At 42.6% G+C, this 19,350-nt stretch overlaps 1 protein-coding gene across 2 annotated transcripts in view; it reads left to right on the top strand.

Annotated features, from left to right (window-relative positions):
• Brf (Brf RNA polymerase III subunit) overlaps window positions 1–19,350 on the top strand; it is a 62,358-nt gene that overhangs the window by 40,102 nt on the left and 2,906 nt on the right. The window contains exons 6-16 of one of the 2 annotated variants that reach the window (XM_077665404.1): window positions 2,010–2,253; window positions 3,401–3,497; window positions 5,204–5,354; window positions 6,736–7,077; window positions 8,657–8,718; window positions 9,679–9,760; window positions 11,791–11,852; window positions 12,771–12,941; window positions 13,517–13,653; window positions 15,673–15,712; window positions 17,802–17,886. In XM_077665404.1, the coding sequence (XP_077521530.1) occupies window positions 2,010–2,253; window positions 3,401–3,497; window positions 5,204–5,354; window positions 6,736–7,077; window positions 8,657–8,718; window positions 9,679–9,760; window positions 11,791–11,852; window positions 12,771–12,941; window positions 13,517–13,653; window positions 15,673–15,712; window positions 17,802–17,886 (1,473 nt within the window). Of the gene's footprint in view, window positions 1–2,009; window positions 2,254–3,400; window positions 3,498–5,203; window positions 5,355–6,735; window positions 7,078–8,656; window positions 8,719–9,678; window positions 9,761–11,790; window positions 11,853–12,770; window positions 12,942–13,513; window positions 13,654–15,672; window positions 15,713–17,801; window positions 17,887–19,350 lie in introns of both variants that reach the window. The other variant, XM_077665403.1, reaches the window with a different exon arrangement.

Raw genomic sequence — 19,350 nt, 5'->3', positions numbered from 1 at the left:
TTTAACAAACTTTTACCCAAGGATTCTCTCTCTGCTGTGATATTTCCTGCCCAATTTCTGAGCCAGGCATTTGTTTCATATCTTCGCTAGTTAAATTAAAAGTTACATTTTGGCAGCTCAGTTGGTGATTCCTGCAGGCAGCCTTGCGTCCGTGAGGTCATGGCCTATCTGCCCATCAATTTTTGTTATGTGCTTGCTGAATGCGAAAATTTTGATGTTTTTGGCCATTTCATACAAATGAATGTTTGAGTTGTTGTCTACAGTCTCTAGTTTAGCCATTCAACGCGCACAAGAGCTTCCTTGATGCTGCCTGTGTCATCATTTGTTGATCAGTCGTGATGTCATGTATTGACTAAAACCCAGTTTCAGTTTTGGCTTTCTATATATTTTTTTACATTTTATAATTGTTTTGCAGATCATTTTGAAAGCCATTTATTGCATCTGAGAGAGAGTTTCATGAAATATGATGTGATAAAATACTGAAATTGTCCAAAAATTTTCTCGAGTTCCCTTATAAAATATAACTAAAGCAGTGATCATATGCAGGGCACGCAACTTCGTCTCCCTCAGCAACATGCAGCAGTGATGTGCTACCATGAATGGCACATTTAATCTGTGCCATTGTTTCAACCTGCATCTACTCTCCGAGTGTTGCTGGAGGTTATTCGTGACGCGGCGTCCGTTACCATCCCAGGCATACTGCAACATTATTGAGTGCCCTTTTTAGATCCCCTTCAAGTTTCCAGCCGTTTTCTTGCTTGGTGCCTGTCACAAGGGGCACACAGGAGCTGTTCGATGATTCCCCACACCTTCGTGAACGACGTGAATGATTGCTTTAAATTTAGTTTTTTCCTGAGAGCCATTAAGGAATGGAATATGTTACCAAACTCCGTTGTCACGTCACAATCACTTAGCGAATTTTTAGATAAACTGCACAATGTTTTATGTTCTGCTTGATTTTTATGACAATGTTTTTGTTTTGTACAAGTGGCAAACACAATTATGTATGAAATTTAGTGTTGATCTCAGTGTTTGTTTGATGTGTTCTTTTTCTGTTTCAAGTTTGATATCCACTCCTGTAATAGCCCGCCCAGGGCTGACAGTATGAATAAATGAATGAATGACGAGGCATACATTTCAACTGAGAGCCACTGGCTTACACATTTGAGCGGAGGCAAAAAAATGAAAATATGAGGCCCATTGTGTCATGTGTCACTGAGCAGAGGACAGGTAGTATTTCACATTTCTGGCACAGATTATGTGGTTTCAAATGATAAGAGGTGGAACAATGTCTTCATTCAGTTAATTGGCAGTTATTGCTTGTAACATCGTTGACACAATTTGCACCTAGAGACTTCCGACGTGAGGATTCTACACTAATGGTGCTTCTTCATGCGAATAGATTTCACTACTTTTCTGGAAGGGTGTAAAAAAAACTGCGTGCATTTATAGAAAGGGAGTTCAAAAGCTGTCGCCAACAAAGCTGGTGTGTACAATGGAAGATGGGCAATATTTATTTGTTGGTTTTGATCGGTAATATATCCCTGCGGTAAGATACCCCAATAACCTTGGCTGTTGAGCTCAACGTTGTGAGATCGCATCGTGGCTGTGGTGGCTGCATTTCGGGGGATGACAAATGCGAATGCACCTGTGCATTGTGCATTGTCAGCAGACATTACAGAGCAGCAGGTGGTTGAAAATAATTTGGAACCCTTCACTATGGTGTCTTTCATAGCCTTTGGGCTGCTTCAGGAGCACAGGACATTGGACTCCACATAGTATACCTTACTGTACCATATTATACTATACGATCATTGAATCATTTGGGTAGCTAATGCTGCTGGAATTCTTTGCTTGAAATAAGTGCATTTGGCAAGGCATGCTTGCCTCTTCTGTATATGCAACTGCTCACCTGGGTGCTGACAAAATGCTGTGCTCCTTATTTCAAAGATTTTTGCTGAGCGTACAGAAAGAAAAAAAAAGCCACGTTTACCCCTCTCTGTGTGCAGACCCGTGCCTTTACATTGTGCGCTTCGCCCACCATTTGGAATTTGGGGACAAGACGCACGAAGTTTCGATGACAGCACTGCGCATGGTCCAACGCATGAAGCGCGACTGGATGCACACTGGTCGACGACCATCGGGACTTTGCGGCGCTGCCCTCCTGGTTGCCTCGCGCCTGCACGACTTTAACCGCAACATCCGCGACTTGGTGCGCGTAGTCAAGGTGTGCGAGACCACCATTCGCAAAAGGTGGGTTCACCAGGTCTAAATAGTGCCAGGAGGTAACACACTGTCAAGGCTTTCTCTGCACAATATTTGTCATGCTGTGGTGACTGTCGAGTGTTTTTTTGCAAAGTGACAGGCCCTGTTGAGTCGTAAGAAGGCGATATGTAGTGTAGTTACAGTAGTAACCGATAGACATGGTGGTTACTGGCCTGTGTGGGAGCTTGTTTTAACATTCACCAGAGCCTTGTCTGGTATTGCCCCAGATATCTTGTAATTTTACCTTTTTTTTTTAATAGGCTTTTTTGCATAACGGTATTCTAGAATCTGTATTTTGCTCTCAACAGTTCATTAATGAATTTGTCTGTCTATTCAAGCCTTACATGAAAGGCTTATTTTAAAGTCTGCCTTGTTCAGAAGAAATGCTTTTCGCACTGATATCTGCAGCACCTGTCTGGGGCATACATTTTTGTAAAACGTGTAGCCAAGGGTCCCAAGGTGTAGCTAAACTCCACAGTGTTTCCTAGTACTAACAGCATCTAAGGCTTTGTTTGCCCAAAATTGGAAGAATAACTAACTTAGTGCTGCAGCGTTTACGGGCCAGTGTTTACGGGCAAATAGCAGTAAACAGTGTTTACAGTGTGATGGTATGATGGTGTTTTCAATAGTGTTTATGTACATGCTTTACTGAGATGTTGAACATGGTGGAACAATGTCTACTCCATAAACACAGACTGTTGGTCAGCGTTTGTAGTGTTTTGATGTGAAGAGTTTTTTTTTTGTTACTGTAGTACAGTCATGTTTCGTTGCTTTGTACGATGGAAGTTTCACATTGCATAATAGATTGCTTTAAAACCTTGTTGAGCTAGCTCGACAAGATGTTGCCACTTGTATAACGGATCCCAGCCATTTGATATTGCAGCGATAACATGTGTGCTTTTAGCCCTAACTCTCAAGCTTGTCCTCTGGATGAGCAGCTGAATTTGTGTGGGTATGCTGCCTAACAGGAATGCATACAGAAAATATTCTGATAACATGATTTAAACCTTTCGAGCCTTTTTAACCACCTCGAGCCTGCCATTTGAGGGGTGTTTTGCACCTCTGCTGATAGTGCAATTACTCTGGTGGTGGAGCAGGCAGCAGTATTTTGCGAGTGGTGCTTTGTGTCCTGCAGGTTGACAGAGTTTGGGGACACGCCCTCGGGCAAGCTGACCCTTGACGAGTTTATGACCATTGATCTGGAAGAAGAACAGGACCCTCCTTGCTTCAAGGTGAGCTTGCTTTGTCCTTGGGTGTTTTTTTTCTTCTGCACAGTTGCTGTGCTCTCATACCATGTTTACCTGCTTACAGTGAACCGCACTCTCACCAATCAAACATCCTGTCTTTTGGGCATCAAAAATTGCGACGGACCTATGCCATGCCCTGAAAAGCAAAGCCCATGAATGTCAGTGGTGCTCTGGAATATGGTACCCATGAATTAATGTATGTTGCGCTTTTAAGCATAGTGCAGCAGACCATGTGCTTTTAATGCTTCTCGTGATCTTAGCACACATAAAATTTTGCATAGTCACTCACATACGGACATCCACTGCACTGCAGGCACAACTTTCACTTCAACTGCAGGAAATCACCTTTTTCTGCACTGATTTGGCAGCAAAAATTTGGATGACTCTTTGCGGGCTCTATTGGAGATAATTTATTGGTGCATTTTATTTGGTTTTTCAAGGAGCATATGTGACACATTGCTCAACTAACGTGTAGCTAAAATCTGCCTGAAGAACCTTTTTTTTTTATTATTGTAAAATAATAAAATAGATAAAAGCAACTAATAGCTACTTTGCTGCTCTAGCTATAGCACCAGATGTTGTGTGACTTCCATTTTTTATACAGATTCAAAGGATTACATAAAAGCATCATTGTGTCTGCTAACGTCGAGCACACATAGGTTTATGTTTTGCTTTTTTCTTTTGTAGCCTGAATGCAGTGAATTGAAGGTAATCTTAAAGGGCACTGTGCTCTAAGTATTTGGTTTTGAGCCGGATAAAATGGAATTGCTGCAATTTTTTGCCCGTAATTGTGCACTGCAGTGATGGCCAGCCGAGTCTTTGAGCCAGACACAGAAGTTACAACCCATCATGCATGGACCTAAATCATGTGGCAGTAGGATGGCCACAGTGGGCATGATACAGGGCTAACTGGAGACCAATGGGAGACGCTATTGTCCTGCTGCAGTAGATGTACTAGTTAGGCCGATGATGGTGATAACTTGGGCTCAAATGGGTGCTTGGAAGCAGCTATTACTAACTTAGGTACCATCATGTTCTAATGTAGCGATATCATCGTTTCCTTATAACTTTTGCCTGCATAATGTCAGACCATTTATTTGTTCAGCTGAGAGAGTGGTTCTTCTTGTATTGCTTGACCAGCTTATCTGCCGCTGTCATTTTTGACAGTGCAACAAACTTATGGTGCGGTGCACTAATGACCGGCTTATAGCAGGGGTTCTCTTTTTAGCCTTGGGTATCCCCAACAGCGTTTGCCGATTGACTTCCATCTCCCATGCAGCCTCGTATGCATTGCGTGCTCAGTGCAGCCATCGATACGGTGCGTGCTGCATGCACTTTATCTTAGGCCATGAATGATTATTTTTGTTATTTTTGGACAGAGAACTACAAATCCAATGGATGCTGAAAACTGCAGATGTAGACGTTAAATACATTCTTACGTTAAAAGGAGAGGAAGCATGTCCGTGGGAGTGTTGAGGCATCTTCTGCCCTTAAAGTTGGTGTCGCGTACGTACACTCAACAATTGACTCTTTGAGACTATTGCCAAAGGAACTGCTAGTTCAGCAAAGTGTGGACTCACTGTTTTATGCGATGGGCTCTATTTGTTGGTACGAAGCAGCAACGACGATATGGCTTACAGGTAGATGAGCCTAAGGAAATTGAGATTCCGCAATGATGTCATGATGCGCAGGCAGCGCGCAAGAAGCAGAAGCAGCTGCTCGACGAACAGGGGCGCATCGAGAAAGTAACCGAGGAGATCTCCCAGCTCCAGAAGAAGATTGAGGCCGAACTCGAGGACCGGAGGCGCAAAGTTCGTGGACGCTTCGCCTCATATGCTAAAGGTGATTACGATTTTTTCAATGTGGTTTGGCTTCTGAAAGTTTAAGCTTGCTGAAATTGGCAAAAGGTAAGGCAGTGTGGTGGGTATTCATACTTCGATATCTAAGCATGAGAATGAAAGGCCAGAGGAAGACAGCAAAAGCGCTTTGTGTCGTCCTCATCCTTTTTCTTCATTGTCGCTGCGCTTTGGAATCCGACTAAAATTGGCACCTGCTGTGAGCTTTCAAAATAAATATGATTCACGTCTCACACATTTCAAAGCTTTCCTATCATCTGGGACTGGGGCTTCGTACTGAAACCCCACTGGCATTTTTCTAGAATGAACAAAATTGCGTTCACCACCGTTTTAAGGTCTGATGCAGTATGAAGCGAGCTTTCATTGGGTAAAGCTTTTCAGCTGGGATTTTGGAATATGTTTGGATATTTTCTGTTGTGTTCTATTGTTAAGGTGAAACATTTTATGTCTACTTTCGTTGTGATTCTGTATGCTTCATGTTGTGTTATGGAAACCTGATAATGTAATACTGTGACTGAGAGGTGATTTCTCAGTCATCCATTCGCGTAACTGGGCTGGTCCAAACTGGCACATTTTCTAGTGAGAGCTATAGAAGAAAGAAGGGAGCTGTTGCATGCGTCGTGCAGTATTTGGCGGTCATAATGAAAAAAATTAAAAAAAGGAAGGGTTTGTACATGGTGGCGACTGTGACCATCATCCCAAGCTCTTAGGAAAGTTGTTTACAAAGCTAGCCACAGCTGTTCGCAAGGCTTCTCAGAGCAGCTGCTAGGCACTTTTTTTTTCACATTTGAAAGAAAGTGCAACCTGACAGGGAAAACACAGGAAGAAACAACAACATAGGCACTGTGTCATTGTTTCTTCCTGTGTTTTCCCCGTCAGTTGTTTACGCTTTTTTTTTTTTAATATGAAATTCAACCAACTTGCCGAACTTTCCACGTTGCCTCACTTTTTTTCTTATGATGAGCAACGCACAATCAACGAAATCGAGAAGGATGACTCGCGGGGACAGCACCCGTCCGTGTATGTCTTCCCATTCGCCCTCGTCAGTTACGTGCTGTTCATCACAAAATGGCATACCAACTCACACAAGCATATGTTCTCCTAGACACTGCTATAGCAGATAAGCTTGGAATTAGTTTATGCATCATATTATTAATTAACACTTAACGTATTGCCCATGCATGCTGTGCACTATTGTAAAATGCATGCAATAGTTTTACTCTCCTGCCTGAACCAATGCCATAAAAATTTGAGGCCTTCAGCAAACTGTGTTGCACTTAACGCGCATGTCCACTGATCAAAGTCTTCTGAATAAAACGGGGCTTGCTCCGCTTTTAACCATCTGCTTCCTCTGCTTTCATTCGCAGATGACCGTCTGACCGAAGAAGAGGAAAACCAGATCTCAAGCGAATTCATCATGGGAGACACGATGAAGACCATCAATGCATGCATCAACGACTCACCGCAGGGCAATGGAGAGACTGCTGCATCCAGCTCAGCAGAAAAAGAGTCTGCCAGGGAACGACTAATTGTATTGCAAAGTCGTGACGATTCCGACCCTGATGACCCCGACGACCCTGATGACTGCGTCGTCACAAACGAGCCCAGGCAACAGCAGAATGGTGTGGCCTCCTCTTTACGACCGACTGCTGCCACGCTAGGACTCAAGGAGAGCATTGAGGAGTGCATGCGCATTAGAAACCCTGTCGGTGAGTACATGGCCCCGTTTCCAGTTCTCTTGTGCTGGTGCTACTATTACTTTTAGCTGCACTTTATGCAACCTTAGGTGAGACCTGTGAAAGTAGATGCAATAACTTTACATCACTCCATGCACAGCAGCTGGACACACGAGACCACGCTTCATCTTCTGTACGAGCAGACGGTGAGAGTTAACTGGAGCAGAAAGCAATCCTGGCACATTCAGTGTCCGTGATAAAAACAGCATTATCTACTGGTGTGATAAAATTTTTTTCATAATGGATAATAAAGCGCAAAAAGATGGGCACACAGAGGAAAGGCATAGTTCTTCAAATCTGGGGAGAAAAAATGTGCGTAAAATTGGGCAGTGTTTGTGAATGAGTTTCATTCATAAAAACAGTGAATTTCACAGACCACAACATGGGAATTTGCAGCTGCTTTCAATGAATCTATATCAGCATGCCCAACTTTTTGCCCTCTTTAAGGTTTTTTTTTCCTTTGTTATGCAAAGCCGTGCCAGCAACTCACTTTTGTCTTCTGCATGCATCTTGATAATGCTATCCTTTATTGGTGCTCGTTTAAAAATGATTTTGCACATTTGAAACAACTGCCTGTTATTAGGTGCCACCTGCACCCACCAAAATTGCGGAAAGTGTAATTTTCGTGTTACATGTTTTGCTGAATTTGTGCTTGTGGCCAAAGCTGCAGTACTTATTTTTCTGTGCTGGTAAAAAAATGACCAGAGTGCTTACCGACTACATTAGAGCAGCCAGTGCAGACAAGAAAAGGTGTGCAGTTTCTTAATGTTTAGGTTTTAGAACAGAACAGACCTGTAGGACCAGATTTTTCTGACTCCAATAATTCAGATTTGCGCAGTATGTCGGACTTCGCTGAGGAACCGTCGCGCACCTCATAGGAATGTGTACATTTTCACGACCGATATTTTGGACAATTTGATTTTTCGGATTCAAATAGATGACAGCATTGCTGTTGGGATCATTTTTAAACTGAAAGTTGGTTCTTTCGGCCTAATATAGACGAGAGCGAGCATCGTGGTCACAACTAACTGGTTCTTCGCTGCCGGGAAAGGCGCCATCTTGGATTTAAACTGACTGAGTCAATTAGACGGACTGGCTTGAATAGGCTTGGCTATTTGTACTTCATCGTTGCTGCTTGAGATAACTTCACGCTTGGGATGCCTACAAAGAGCGTGAGATCACATTGAAATTAACGGCTGCAGCTTCAGCCGCAGCTTCGATGACGCCACCTGCGGTGCGAGGCAAATAAAGAAGAGTTGGGGGGGGGGAGGGGCGGGGCATTTCTTGAAGTTCACGGATTTTTTGGAGTGAAAAGTGTATGATCTCTATACATAAGGAGCCATGTGCTACTTAGAGAATCGGAAGGCATTGCACTACCCAGACAGGGTGTCTATGGTTCCCTTAGAAACTGTGATGCTGCCTTTTTACATGTCCTGCATTACTGCACTCTTTTGTTTCATTCAGTTTGGCTTTGGGAAATCCCAAGGGGTATTTGACATTGTGCGATCACTCAGCGCTTTAGTCACAGGCTGCTGCACCTGCTTTGTTGCAGTAAACACATCTGAAACTGGCGATCTGGACTTGGAAGGGCTGGATGAAGAGGAGCTGGATGGTGTGAGTGGCTGAACTTTTTTTGTGTGTGTTATTTTAACACATGTTGAAGACCCTTGTTTTCAAGCTGCACATCAGTTCAACATTATGCTGCCATTTTATGATTGCTTCAATTAAATAAACAGGTTATGATTTCCCCCGCTTCTGACAATGCTTTGGAGGGCTCGCTCTCAACATTGCTAAAATTTAGATATAACAAAATGATGAGCTGCCCTTTAAATTGAATTGCATTGAACTAATATCTAACATAACTTGTAAAGCTGACACGTTCTTTTGCTAGCTGCAATGGCTGACTGGCTGTGGTGTCCTTCTGCTAAGCATAAGTTCAGACATGACTGGGGTGGCTGCATTTCGATAATGGGGAAATGCAAATACACCTGTATACAGAGATATTGCTCGTTGGTGGCCGTATTTGACCCCAAGCCACTCACTTTCGCATGCCTCGTAACATGTATAGTAACAATTCCTTTTCTGAATCATTCTTTAACCCTTCTTCTTCTATTATTCTTAGCTGCGTCTTCTGATGTAATGACTGACAGCTAAATAAGCAGTGTTGTTCACAAGTTCTCATATCCAGGGCAGGGCTAGCTCATGATAGGGGACCAAAAGAATGAATTTTGAAACGAATAATTACAAAATGGAGCCTTCAGTGCAGTTCTGGCTTGCAAAAGGTTGTGATACTGGCACTTTCCTTTCTGTAGCTGCATGATACTTCAGTCTAAATCATAGTAATGGCTTGCAGAAGAAAGGTTGTGTATGGTTATGTTTAGCCCCATAGAACAAAGCCAATGGGATTGATGAAGACAAAGTTGGAACTAATTGGGAAAATGGTCTGTTACAAACTGTTCCTGCTGCGTTCTTATCAATTCCAATCAATCCTAACTACCTATGTTAACTGCAAGACTGTCTGCAGTCCCCTGTATGCATGTGTTTGTGGCTCACTTTTCTTGTTTGCATGTGCAGTACATCATGACAGATGCCGAGGTGAAACTGAAGACCAAGTTCTGGATGGCCACACATGCAGACTATCTCAAGGAGATGGAAGGTACCCTTGCTAACACTGAGATGGGTAGACCACACCAGTGCATGGTTGCTTACGTGAGGATGCAGCATGTGTGCGTGTGCATGCGTTGTAGGTGTTACCGAAAAAAAGTGATTAAATACGTTACTCGTTACGTCAAAAAAAAAAAAGGAACGCGTTACCGCCCTACGTTACCTACAAAGAAAGGTAACGCGTTATTGTTACCGTTACCGAAAAAAAGTACCACACGTTACTTTGCCGTTGCTTCATGGCCATAAATTTTAAGTTTTCGTCCCCTTAAGAACTTACGATAACAATTTTATAAAGCTCACATTTCACATATAACATCTAGCCCAAACAACGATTTTACGCGATATCCTGATTTAACAAGAATACTTTGCACAAACGTGCAGGAGCTTAGCAGTGTTATAGTGGCCTAAAGTTGCCTGTAGAAGTTACATGTGTTAGATTCTAACTGTGTGGCACATGATGAAGCCATCTTCTGAATGTGGCATTAAACACAAAATAACACTCCATCATCAATTATAACTTCACAAAGAAAACATCGCTGAACTCAAAACAAATTTAGAGTAATTCTTAAAAATATGATGGTTCCAAAATGCTCGGCTGCTTCCACTCTGTAGAGAGTTGTGTGTGTGAGTGGTTTGGGAAGGGGAGGTAGGTGAAGGCAAGTGTGTGAATGCGTGTTCATGCAGGTGTTTCATGCTTTATGGCTATTCCGTCTTTTTTTTTCTTTAGTTGGGTGCGTTGTCAATGGCAGCTGTTTTCTGGCATGCATGCGAGCCCCAACAAGGGTTGTCGGAAGCACCTGTACATTTTGTTTATTTACATCGCTTTAGGTGCTCTGCGCTCTTTTTTTTTTCTAAAAAAGCGGGCGGAGTGGGTCACAATTCGAACAAAAAGTAACTAGTAACGTGACACCTCACGTTACTGAAAAATGTTAACATAAGTATGTTACCCGTTACAGTTCCGAAATGGTAACGAGTACGTTACAAAGTTACCGAAAAAAGTGGCGCGTTACCGACAACACTGTGCATGCATGTGTGTGTGCGTGTTTCTGTGTGTGTTTTCTTTTTGTTTACTTAAAATGCTTGGCATAGTGTTCTGTTGGCTTGCAGAGTGAATTTAATGAGACAGAAGCAGACTTAGTAGTGAAACCCTTAAAGGTGCACTAAAGAGGATTCTGAGCTCGTCATTTTAGCGCTGGAATTCGGTCTACACGCTGCAAGCATTCTTAGAAATTTTGAATAATTGTCCTGTGCAGCTGATTTTCCTATTAAATCAAATTAAACGTCCCGGCTCCCACCTTTTTTCTTGAACTGACCTCTGAGAGTACAAGAAGCCAACCGAGTGAAGTTCCTTTCAGCCAGTCGTGGGACAGCTTTGCTTTCATTTTTATTTTGTTTTTTAGGTTTCCTTGAATAATTTAGTCGCAAACAACATAGCTGCAGATTAGGCCCACAGAAATAAAAATACGCGTGAACTCTGCTTTCGCAGATCACTCCGCGTATTACTTCATATCACTCTGCTGATGGCCGAGCGGCAAGCCACCACACGACTAGCTGAAAGGCACTTTACGCGTTGGGTGACTCCTACTCTCAGAGGACAGGTAAAAAGAAAAGAAGAAAGGCAGGAGCTGCGACGTTCAATTCGATTTAATGGGTAGATCGGTCGCACAGGGCAGTAATTTGGAGCTTCTAAGAATGCTCGGAGCGTGTAGGTCGAGTTCCCGCAGTGGACAGACTAGCGCGGAGTCTTTAGTGAAACTTTAAGTCTGTCTTTCCATGCCGCTGCCAAGCCCTCAGGAGGGTTCCACTGTAGAGGTGTCAAACCATTTAAAGTGCCAAAAGACATACCTGCAATGCAATTTAAAGTGAAACACCCGATTTCATTGCTGGCAAAAAGTATGAAGTCAAAACACCTGCTCTTCTATAATCGTTAGTAACGAGTGACAAAACTCCTACGGGGCTACTTTCGATAGTGCGACTTCAGTTGCTGCTACAGTTTATTTTCTTCTATCTTTCAATTTTCAGAAAAGGCGGCAAGAAAAGCATTGGAGGCTGAGGAGAATGCCAACAAGCCAGAGGCCAAAAAGGTTGGTTGCTAGTTAAGGAGCGGAATAGCAGTGGAACCACTTACTGTTGTTAGTGTGAAAAGGTATATTAATTGCCAGCATAGAAGATGACTTCCCTCGCTGAAAGATTTTCAGTAAGGTGTCCCGTAGCTGCTTTCATCTCCACATTTTGTGCTACTGAGAAAATACGACAGTCCTGGGATGTTGTTGCTCTGAGTAGTAGATGTGGCCAGCAATGTATCGGACGCATAGAGTCTGTAGAAAGAGGTGCTAGTTTCTAGTTATGACTGTTAGGGCTTGAAACTTGGGCTCTTGCACTTTCTCAGAGAGGCAAGTGCAGGAGACCAAACTGCAACCTTATTGCTGAGAACATGTTATCTAACAGGCAAAAAAAAATGTTCCATATAGTTGAGTCCCAGCTTGTACACTTGCTGCTGCGAAGCTATTTTTCTTTGCAAACCTTTCATTGTTTGGTCAACCTTTCCTAATATTTCAGAGGAGCAGGAAATTTTGAACAGCTTGCAACCAACTTGTGATTTTGGATGGTTGTAGTAAGCTATCAAAACTGCGCTCTGCATAGGCTTTGTTCATGGCTACAATCAATCAATTGCACAGGGAACAAGATAACAAATTTGCATGAAACATCAGAAGTAAAAATTAATTGCATCATAGTTTTTTTATGATGAGGAAATGTGATAGAATGAAGCAGAGAAAATTCTCTGCAAGCCGTTTCTCAGTTGTACAGTTTACAGCTACGCCAAGCAGTGGTACTCAGGCAAAATCAAAGGCACGTCTAGTGTCCATGAAAATGTAAAAACAATATTAAAAGTCTAGAGAGTAGTAGCTGCATGTGGAAACGCAACTAAAAACACCTTGCGACAGTGAGTTTGGTCTGCGTTTGCACGCGGCAAAAAGATGTTTCTTGTCGTCTGCTCACAGCGCAAGCGCCGGAAGAGGGTGCCGATTCAGGCCAACACAGCTGGCGAAGCCATCGAGAAGATGCTCCAGGAGAAGCGCATCTCAAACAAGATCAACTATGATGTGCTCAAAAACCTCAACAGCGTGGAACTGGGCCTCTCCTCCACCGAGCAGCAGCAGCAGTCGCCCCAGGTAAAAGGCTGTGTAGTGACGATTTTTGTACCAGTAAGACTGTATGCTAGCATGTGGAGGTTTGCATTGAGCTGGTATGCTGCTTAAATAGTCTTTTAACAGTCTACAAATGGCACCACTGGTACATGTTAAATGCAGCACTGTAATATGACTCCTTGCACATGTGGCATAGGTGGAAAATGTATAAATCAGCTGTGTTTAAATTCCACTGCATAGAGTAGTTTAAACATGTGTTGCATTGACTGCTTTCAATATTTTTTTTTTTTTGTTAAAGTGGTTTGGATCTTGAGTGTTCTTTTACCAGATTTTGTTCCATTGCTTTCAGACGATGCATTTGGTTGCATAGTATACTTTTTCTTGTGTGCACATAATTGTTTAATTAATGTGGTTTTGTTGCTTTCGTCCCTGCTGTGTTGCCCTGAGGAGTCTATGCAGGATGTGTAATAAATAAATGAAATATATAAATAAATTGACCACCATTCTTTTCACTTATATATTGGGTTGTGCTACTTAGTTCTGACTGCGTTTATTCAATCTCACTCACATTCTTTTTTGCTTTTTTTTTTCTGCAGCAGCCCTCGGCTAGTGATGCTGACAAAAGTGAAACACAGTCGGTCGTTTCCGAGCCATCAAAAAAGAGGAGCCGCAGGGAGCCGCCAGTCCCACAGCAGGCCTTCAGTGCCCTCATGTCGACAGTCAAGTCGATTGCCCTGTAAGTTTCAGCTGCCTTATATTTGGTTCTCAGAATAAGAAACTTTCGAGGGACAGAATCCTGCATAGAAAAGAGGCGATAAAAGTGTCTCGATGTAGGTTCGACACTTTGGTCACATGCAGGCAAACGTAAGACAGTTATCCACATTAACAGCAGAAACAGCGAAAAATGAGCAAGAAAAATTAAATGTGCAAAGTATGTGGCAAAAATGGGGATGCTTTTAGCATAAGTGATATTCAGTAGTGCCTCATTAATATAGAAAATTTGGTTCCCAAGCAAAACTGTTCATAAAGCTAGTTGTCTGTAATAATGAATCATGGGATAAAAATCACAAATTAAAACACTTCGTAATTAAGTTCTGCTTTTAGGCATGGTGGTAGTCAATGAAATGGATATTTGATCGAACTTCGGAGTTCGGTGTGCATTATTCTTGTCACGATTATCTTATAAATATTGCAGTGCAGTTTGAAGCCCCTAGTGACACATCACATGTATGATGTCATCTCATGGCATGATAGCATTACTCCTGCTATGACTCTTCGCATCCAAAATAGCACGTGTCTGTACTTAGTCGCTGGCAGCTGTTGAAAGCGGATTCACATTCTTCACATCAATTCATGAAATGCAGCAAACTGTAAGGAACGTCAACTGGGCACCTTGTCACTGTAAAACAAGAAAACACAAAATGAAAGGGCCGTCACTAAGGCATTTACACTTCCACACTGCCTTTCGTTGGTGTCGCGCTTTGAAAATACAGAAACGGGAACATCGTGTTGGGGCAGTCAAGATTTGGTCCTCATTGCTATACATATGAACGCGACAGAAATATGTTGGCCCCAATGGGTTCTGTACATTTTTCCCTGTACTTTGTCTGGACAGCGAATTTCTATATTGAGGCATAAATCCATTGAAAAAGTTTGGTTCCCAGAAAAATTTCCGTAATTCAAGCCGTCCATATCAACAGCAGTAAACTGTACTTGTATTCTGAAGTGGCAAATATAAGCTACAGTGTAACAACAGAAGTGTCGTAGCAGTGGGATAAAGAGAAAGTGAAAACGAATTACCGCGCCTATCTGCACAGCCACTAAATGAAATGGAGAAATAACGTCGATATAGTACATACATGTGCATATAGTAATGTGGATATGGGGCTATCTATACTGTGATGGACAGCCATAGATTCAGCATTGTTCAAGCCAAAAATTGAAAGTAAAATGTCATTGGAACGAGTGTGTCATAGTTTTCCATGCTTGGTATGTGCTTATCTCTTGAGTTAGGAGTTCATTTAATAGCTACGGTAAATAATTTAATATGCTGTTTGTATTTAAAATTGAAAAGAACTGAGTGGACGCATGAGGGCTTCATAGAAATAATGTAATAATGAAATGTTATGGAAAATCTGGGTCATTCATTCCTTTTTAGTTGTGCAAAGCTATGTTACGTGATGTGCAAGCATATGTTCCACCTAAGAAAGAAGCTCTAATTAAGCATTGTTATTATGTGAGGGTACTGCGCTTACTTCTATAGCTATTAATATTTTTTTTTTCACTTTCGTTTGTGGTTGCCATCTTCAATCGCCAGTAAGTTTGAGGGAGGTAACACCTGTCTTTGGAGTTAGCATTCAATTTTATGTCGAGTTCCATATTTATACTAGTTTATATATACCGCATGCAGTAATCGAGTCTCGAGTGAGTACTTTAACCAATTATAGGTGCAAATGCAAGAGGTAGGCATATAAAGTAGTAACTGGAAAAGCATGGCAGCAAAGCTGGTGGCAGATTTTAAGTAAACTTGGAAAAATTGTAAAATTTCTTTGTGCACCTACCTCATCTATCTGGCGTTTTTATTTCTGTGGTTTACCAGTGGATGGGCTACTCTGTGTTGAATATTCTGGAGTTCATTGTTTTATTAACGGTATTTACAGGCGGTAAAAGTGAGAAGTGTGCAGAGAGCTGATGTACTTTAACCCGTACTAGTTGTTTATGGGTTAGTGTGTGCTAAATGTTGTTTCCTTTGCAGGAGCCAGCAAAAGCCTGTTGAAATGCTCTCAGATGATGAAGTGAGTGGACAGGCTTGTTTTTTAAGCATGCTTTGCAGGCATTTTAACCAAGCCATGTGCTTCTGTGCTTACATGGGTACGTTTGCTGTGTTCTAAAGGTTCTAAAGGGCTATTTGGTTCAAAGTTCTTGCATACACAGCATTAGTGTGTGGTCTTCATCTGTCTAGCACTGTGTATACAAGAAGCTCTAAACAGAGGAGTTTTTTTTTTTTCTTGACAGCCGTGATGTCTGTTTTGTGAAACTTGGTATGATTTGCTGTTACCAGAGGTTCCATTGCATTGCAATATGGATTTTTCTGAACATCTATGTTTTGTTTGTTTTTTCAGCATGCTCTGAATGACACTGTAGCTACATAAATGATGCTGTAAGCAATTTGTTTTGTTTTATGGGCCACAACTTGCTGCTTAAGACTTTTTAAGAGCGTCCAGTGATTTAAAATTTCATAAATACACCGCCCAGTTGCACAGGTGGTCAAGGCGCAGAAATTCTCCTAAGTGCACGAGGTGATGCGGAAGAGTGCTGCTTTAGTTTAACATAACACTACTGTCTAATAACTTCAGTTCCAGTTGTGCATGGAACACTTTATGTATAATCATGTCATATAAACTGCCAGACACTTTGTATCGAGCGAGGGAAACATTGCCTCATTCCTTGATCACGACATTCTATGCGTCAAATAGAGTCGATGACCAAAAATTCGGACCCCTGATTTTTCGGACATGCTTGAATATGCGGACTTTTTCACAGCACTACGACATGGTTCATAGAGGCATTGTATAAGAGCACCTGGAATTTCGGACGCATAGCAGCTGACTGCTCTATTTTTCGGACCCCGTTCGCACTCGGCACCAATATCCATGCTGCCATATAATATGTGTACAGTGGAACGTTGTTAATTCATACTGCACGAGAGGCCGAAAACTTGATCAGATAAAACAAAATTGAAGCTAAAAGAGAGCCTCTTAAATGGCGGGGCACATGAGAAGCGTACGGCTTCACAGAAGTGCGCGAGTCTGAAAGAAAATGGAGGCTCATTTCAAAGTGAGGTGAGCACACCTGCTGCAAAATGCACCGCAACCCTAACTTTATAAGGTATAGTGTGCAGCTATATACTGTATCACAAAACTGTCAACAACTGCCATTTTGATGGCAGACCTGACGGCTCTTATTCTGCGCAAGCAACCGAAGATTGCATATCCCCCGATTACGATGCCGATTTTCGCTTTGGTCAGTACGCCTAACTGCGAAGGCCAATGCAGACAGAGCGCTTTGCATCAGCCGTTAGCCGCATCTTATCATTTTGCCATCTTTGCCTTCTCATTCTGGGCCCTTCATATTGCAGGAGTAACACAGTTTCTGAAGCGGCGGGTTTGCTTTCGCATCTAGACTTTGTCCCAGACTGTGCATTCGTCAGTGACGTGCCGAAGGCAGTACAGCCATCATACACCGAGCTCGTGAAAGCGGTACACATCCGTCGTCTGTGCACACGACGTGCGGCGAGTTTTGGTCATGAGGAGCTTCAGAATGTGCATAGAACTACTGACCCCTTCCTTCGTTGTAGTTGGCAATAGGTTAAAGTGATTCTTTATTGATTTGAAGTGATTCGATTTTTAAGACGTTTTTGCGGTCTCTAGAAATTCCGAAAAATCGGTCGCCGGCTGTTCTCGACCCCGCCGCGGTGGCTCAGTGGTTAGGGCACTCGACTACTGATCCGGAGTTCCCGGGTTCGAACCCGACCGCGGCGGCTGCGTTTTTATGGAGGAAAAACGCTAAGGCGCCCGTGTGCTGTGCCATGTCAGTGCACGTTAAAGATCCCCAGGTGGACGAAATTATTCCGGAGCCCTCCACTACGGCACCCCTTTCTTCCTTTCTTCTTTCACTCCCTCCCTTATCCCTTCCCTTACGGCGCAGTTCAGGTGTCCAACGATATATGAGACAGATACTGCGCCATTTCCTTTCCCCCAAAAAACCAACCAAACCAATTCTCGGATTTGGTCCATCCCAGTTTTAGGTGCTGCGATTGTCAAGAATAGTGTAATTTTAGTTTGCAGACAATGTTCCTAAGTGTTTTGTTTACTCGAAAAACAGGAGCTGGGTGATCCAGTCGTTCAGCCAGCTGCCTCCAGAGACCAGGCTGCCCTGAAGGAGTTGGAAGCAGAGATAGAAGGTCAAGGTATGCACATAGTTGTAGCAGTTGATTTTGCTGCACCTTATGTTCATGTTTTCTGGTCACGTTCAAGAGAAATGCAAAAGCATACGCATGCTACTTTCAAGTCCTATGTCTGTTTGAAGTGAAGTTCTTGACATGCAAGTTGGTTTACTTCACTGGCTGTTATATTGTGCCATATTGCTTGGATTGAGAGACATGCAGTTTAAATCTGCATAATTCTCATACCCCTGTCCTGTTTGTACAACCAACAGCTTCCAGGCCTTCCTTTTGTAAAATAAATTTATTCAATTCAATTCAGTAGGTAGGCTACAGTTGCTGTGATCAGCGGTTTCATGTTGCAGGTTTCTTATTTCACTTTCTGGGCATTTTAGCTGCGATGTTCCTTTGTATCTAGTGCCAGCACCTCTCATAGGGACTCGCTGGCCATGACATCCAGGTTGTGGGTTTGATCTTAGCCATGGTTAAGTGCATAAGTGCCTGGATATGCTGAGATTTAGTTTTATGCTAAAGAACCGCATATAGTTTGAATCAGTCCGGAACCTCCTATAGGCCCACACTATTGCTATGGTACATGAAAACTCATTAACCAGTCAGTCAGCTTTTATGGTCAGGAGAGTGGTTGTAATCATTTAGATGAAGTGAACTACTGCTTCTTTTTTCTTTTTTGCAAGTTGCTTGCATTACAGCTGGATGTTATTTTTAACTAGGGCACACAGGTAGATATTTGTAAACGACGTAAACTTATTACATAAGCGTAGTGCCAAAAACTTTAAAGGGACACTAAAGAGAAATAAAGTGAGAAAGGCGGATAGAATATTTCTTGGGAATACTGCCGACGTTTGTTCTGTGCAGAAAGGTGGCAGCGTTGTTAAGAATAGAGCAAACAAAAGTCCTAAAGCATTGCACGTTCAAGCTGCCTGCTAAAAATGAGCACACTTATTTCTATGACACATTTGCGATCTGGCCAATCAGAGGCACCACTTGCAAAGACAGAAACGCAGCCAGAAACCAAAAACCTTAAGCCAACAGATCAATGATCACGGCTGCAAGGTGCAAGTGAAGGCCGCCTCAGCCCCCAGTTTTTCGATGGGGGCTCCTCGCTGTATTGCTCGCGGCTGTGTCTTGTTGCTGTGCACACATACGGTAGAAATAGGTTCTGTGGGTGTGAGAAAGGAGCTAAGGGAATTTATTGAAGGCAGCCACAGACTGCAGAACAAACTGCTGACCGCGCTCGCACACGTGTACATCGGCGACGACAAAGCAAGCTTGTGGCCTTAGGCGGTATTGTGCTGGAAGTGTACACATATGGTTTGAAGGATCCTCAAAAGCATGCAAGTAGCCATCGAACTCTGATATATCATTTCATCCAACACCATATCTGAGCGAAAATTGCACGTGCATTGCTCATCAAACTGTGCACTGTGTATATTAGCTGCGCAGTAATTGTGATCGTTGACGATCCTTAAT

This window comes from Amblyomma americanum, chromosome 5, assembly GCF_052857255.1.
Source record: "Amblyomma americanum isolate KBUSLIRL-KWMA chromosome 5, ASM5285725v1, whole genome shotgun sequence".
Lineage (NCBI taxonomy): Eukaryota > Metazoa > Arthropoda > Arachnida > Ixodida > Ixodidae > Amblyomma > Amblyomma americanum.
This window is presented reverse-complemented; position numbering and strand designations above follow the sequence as displayed.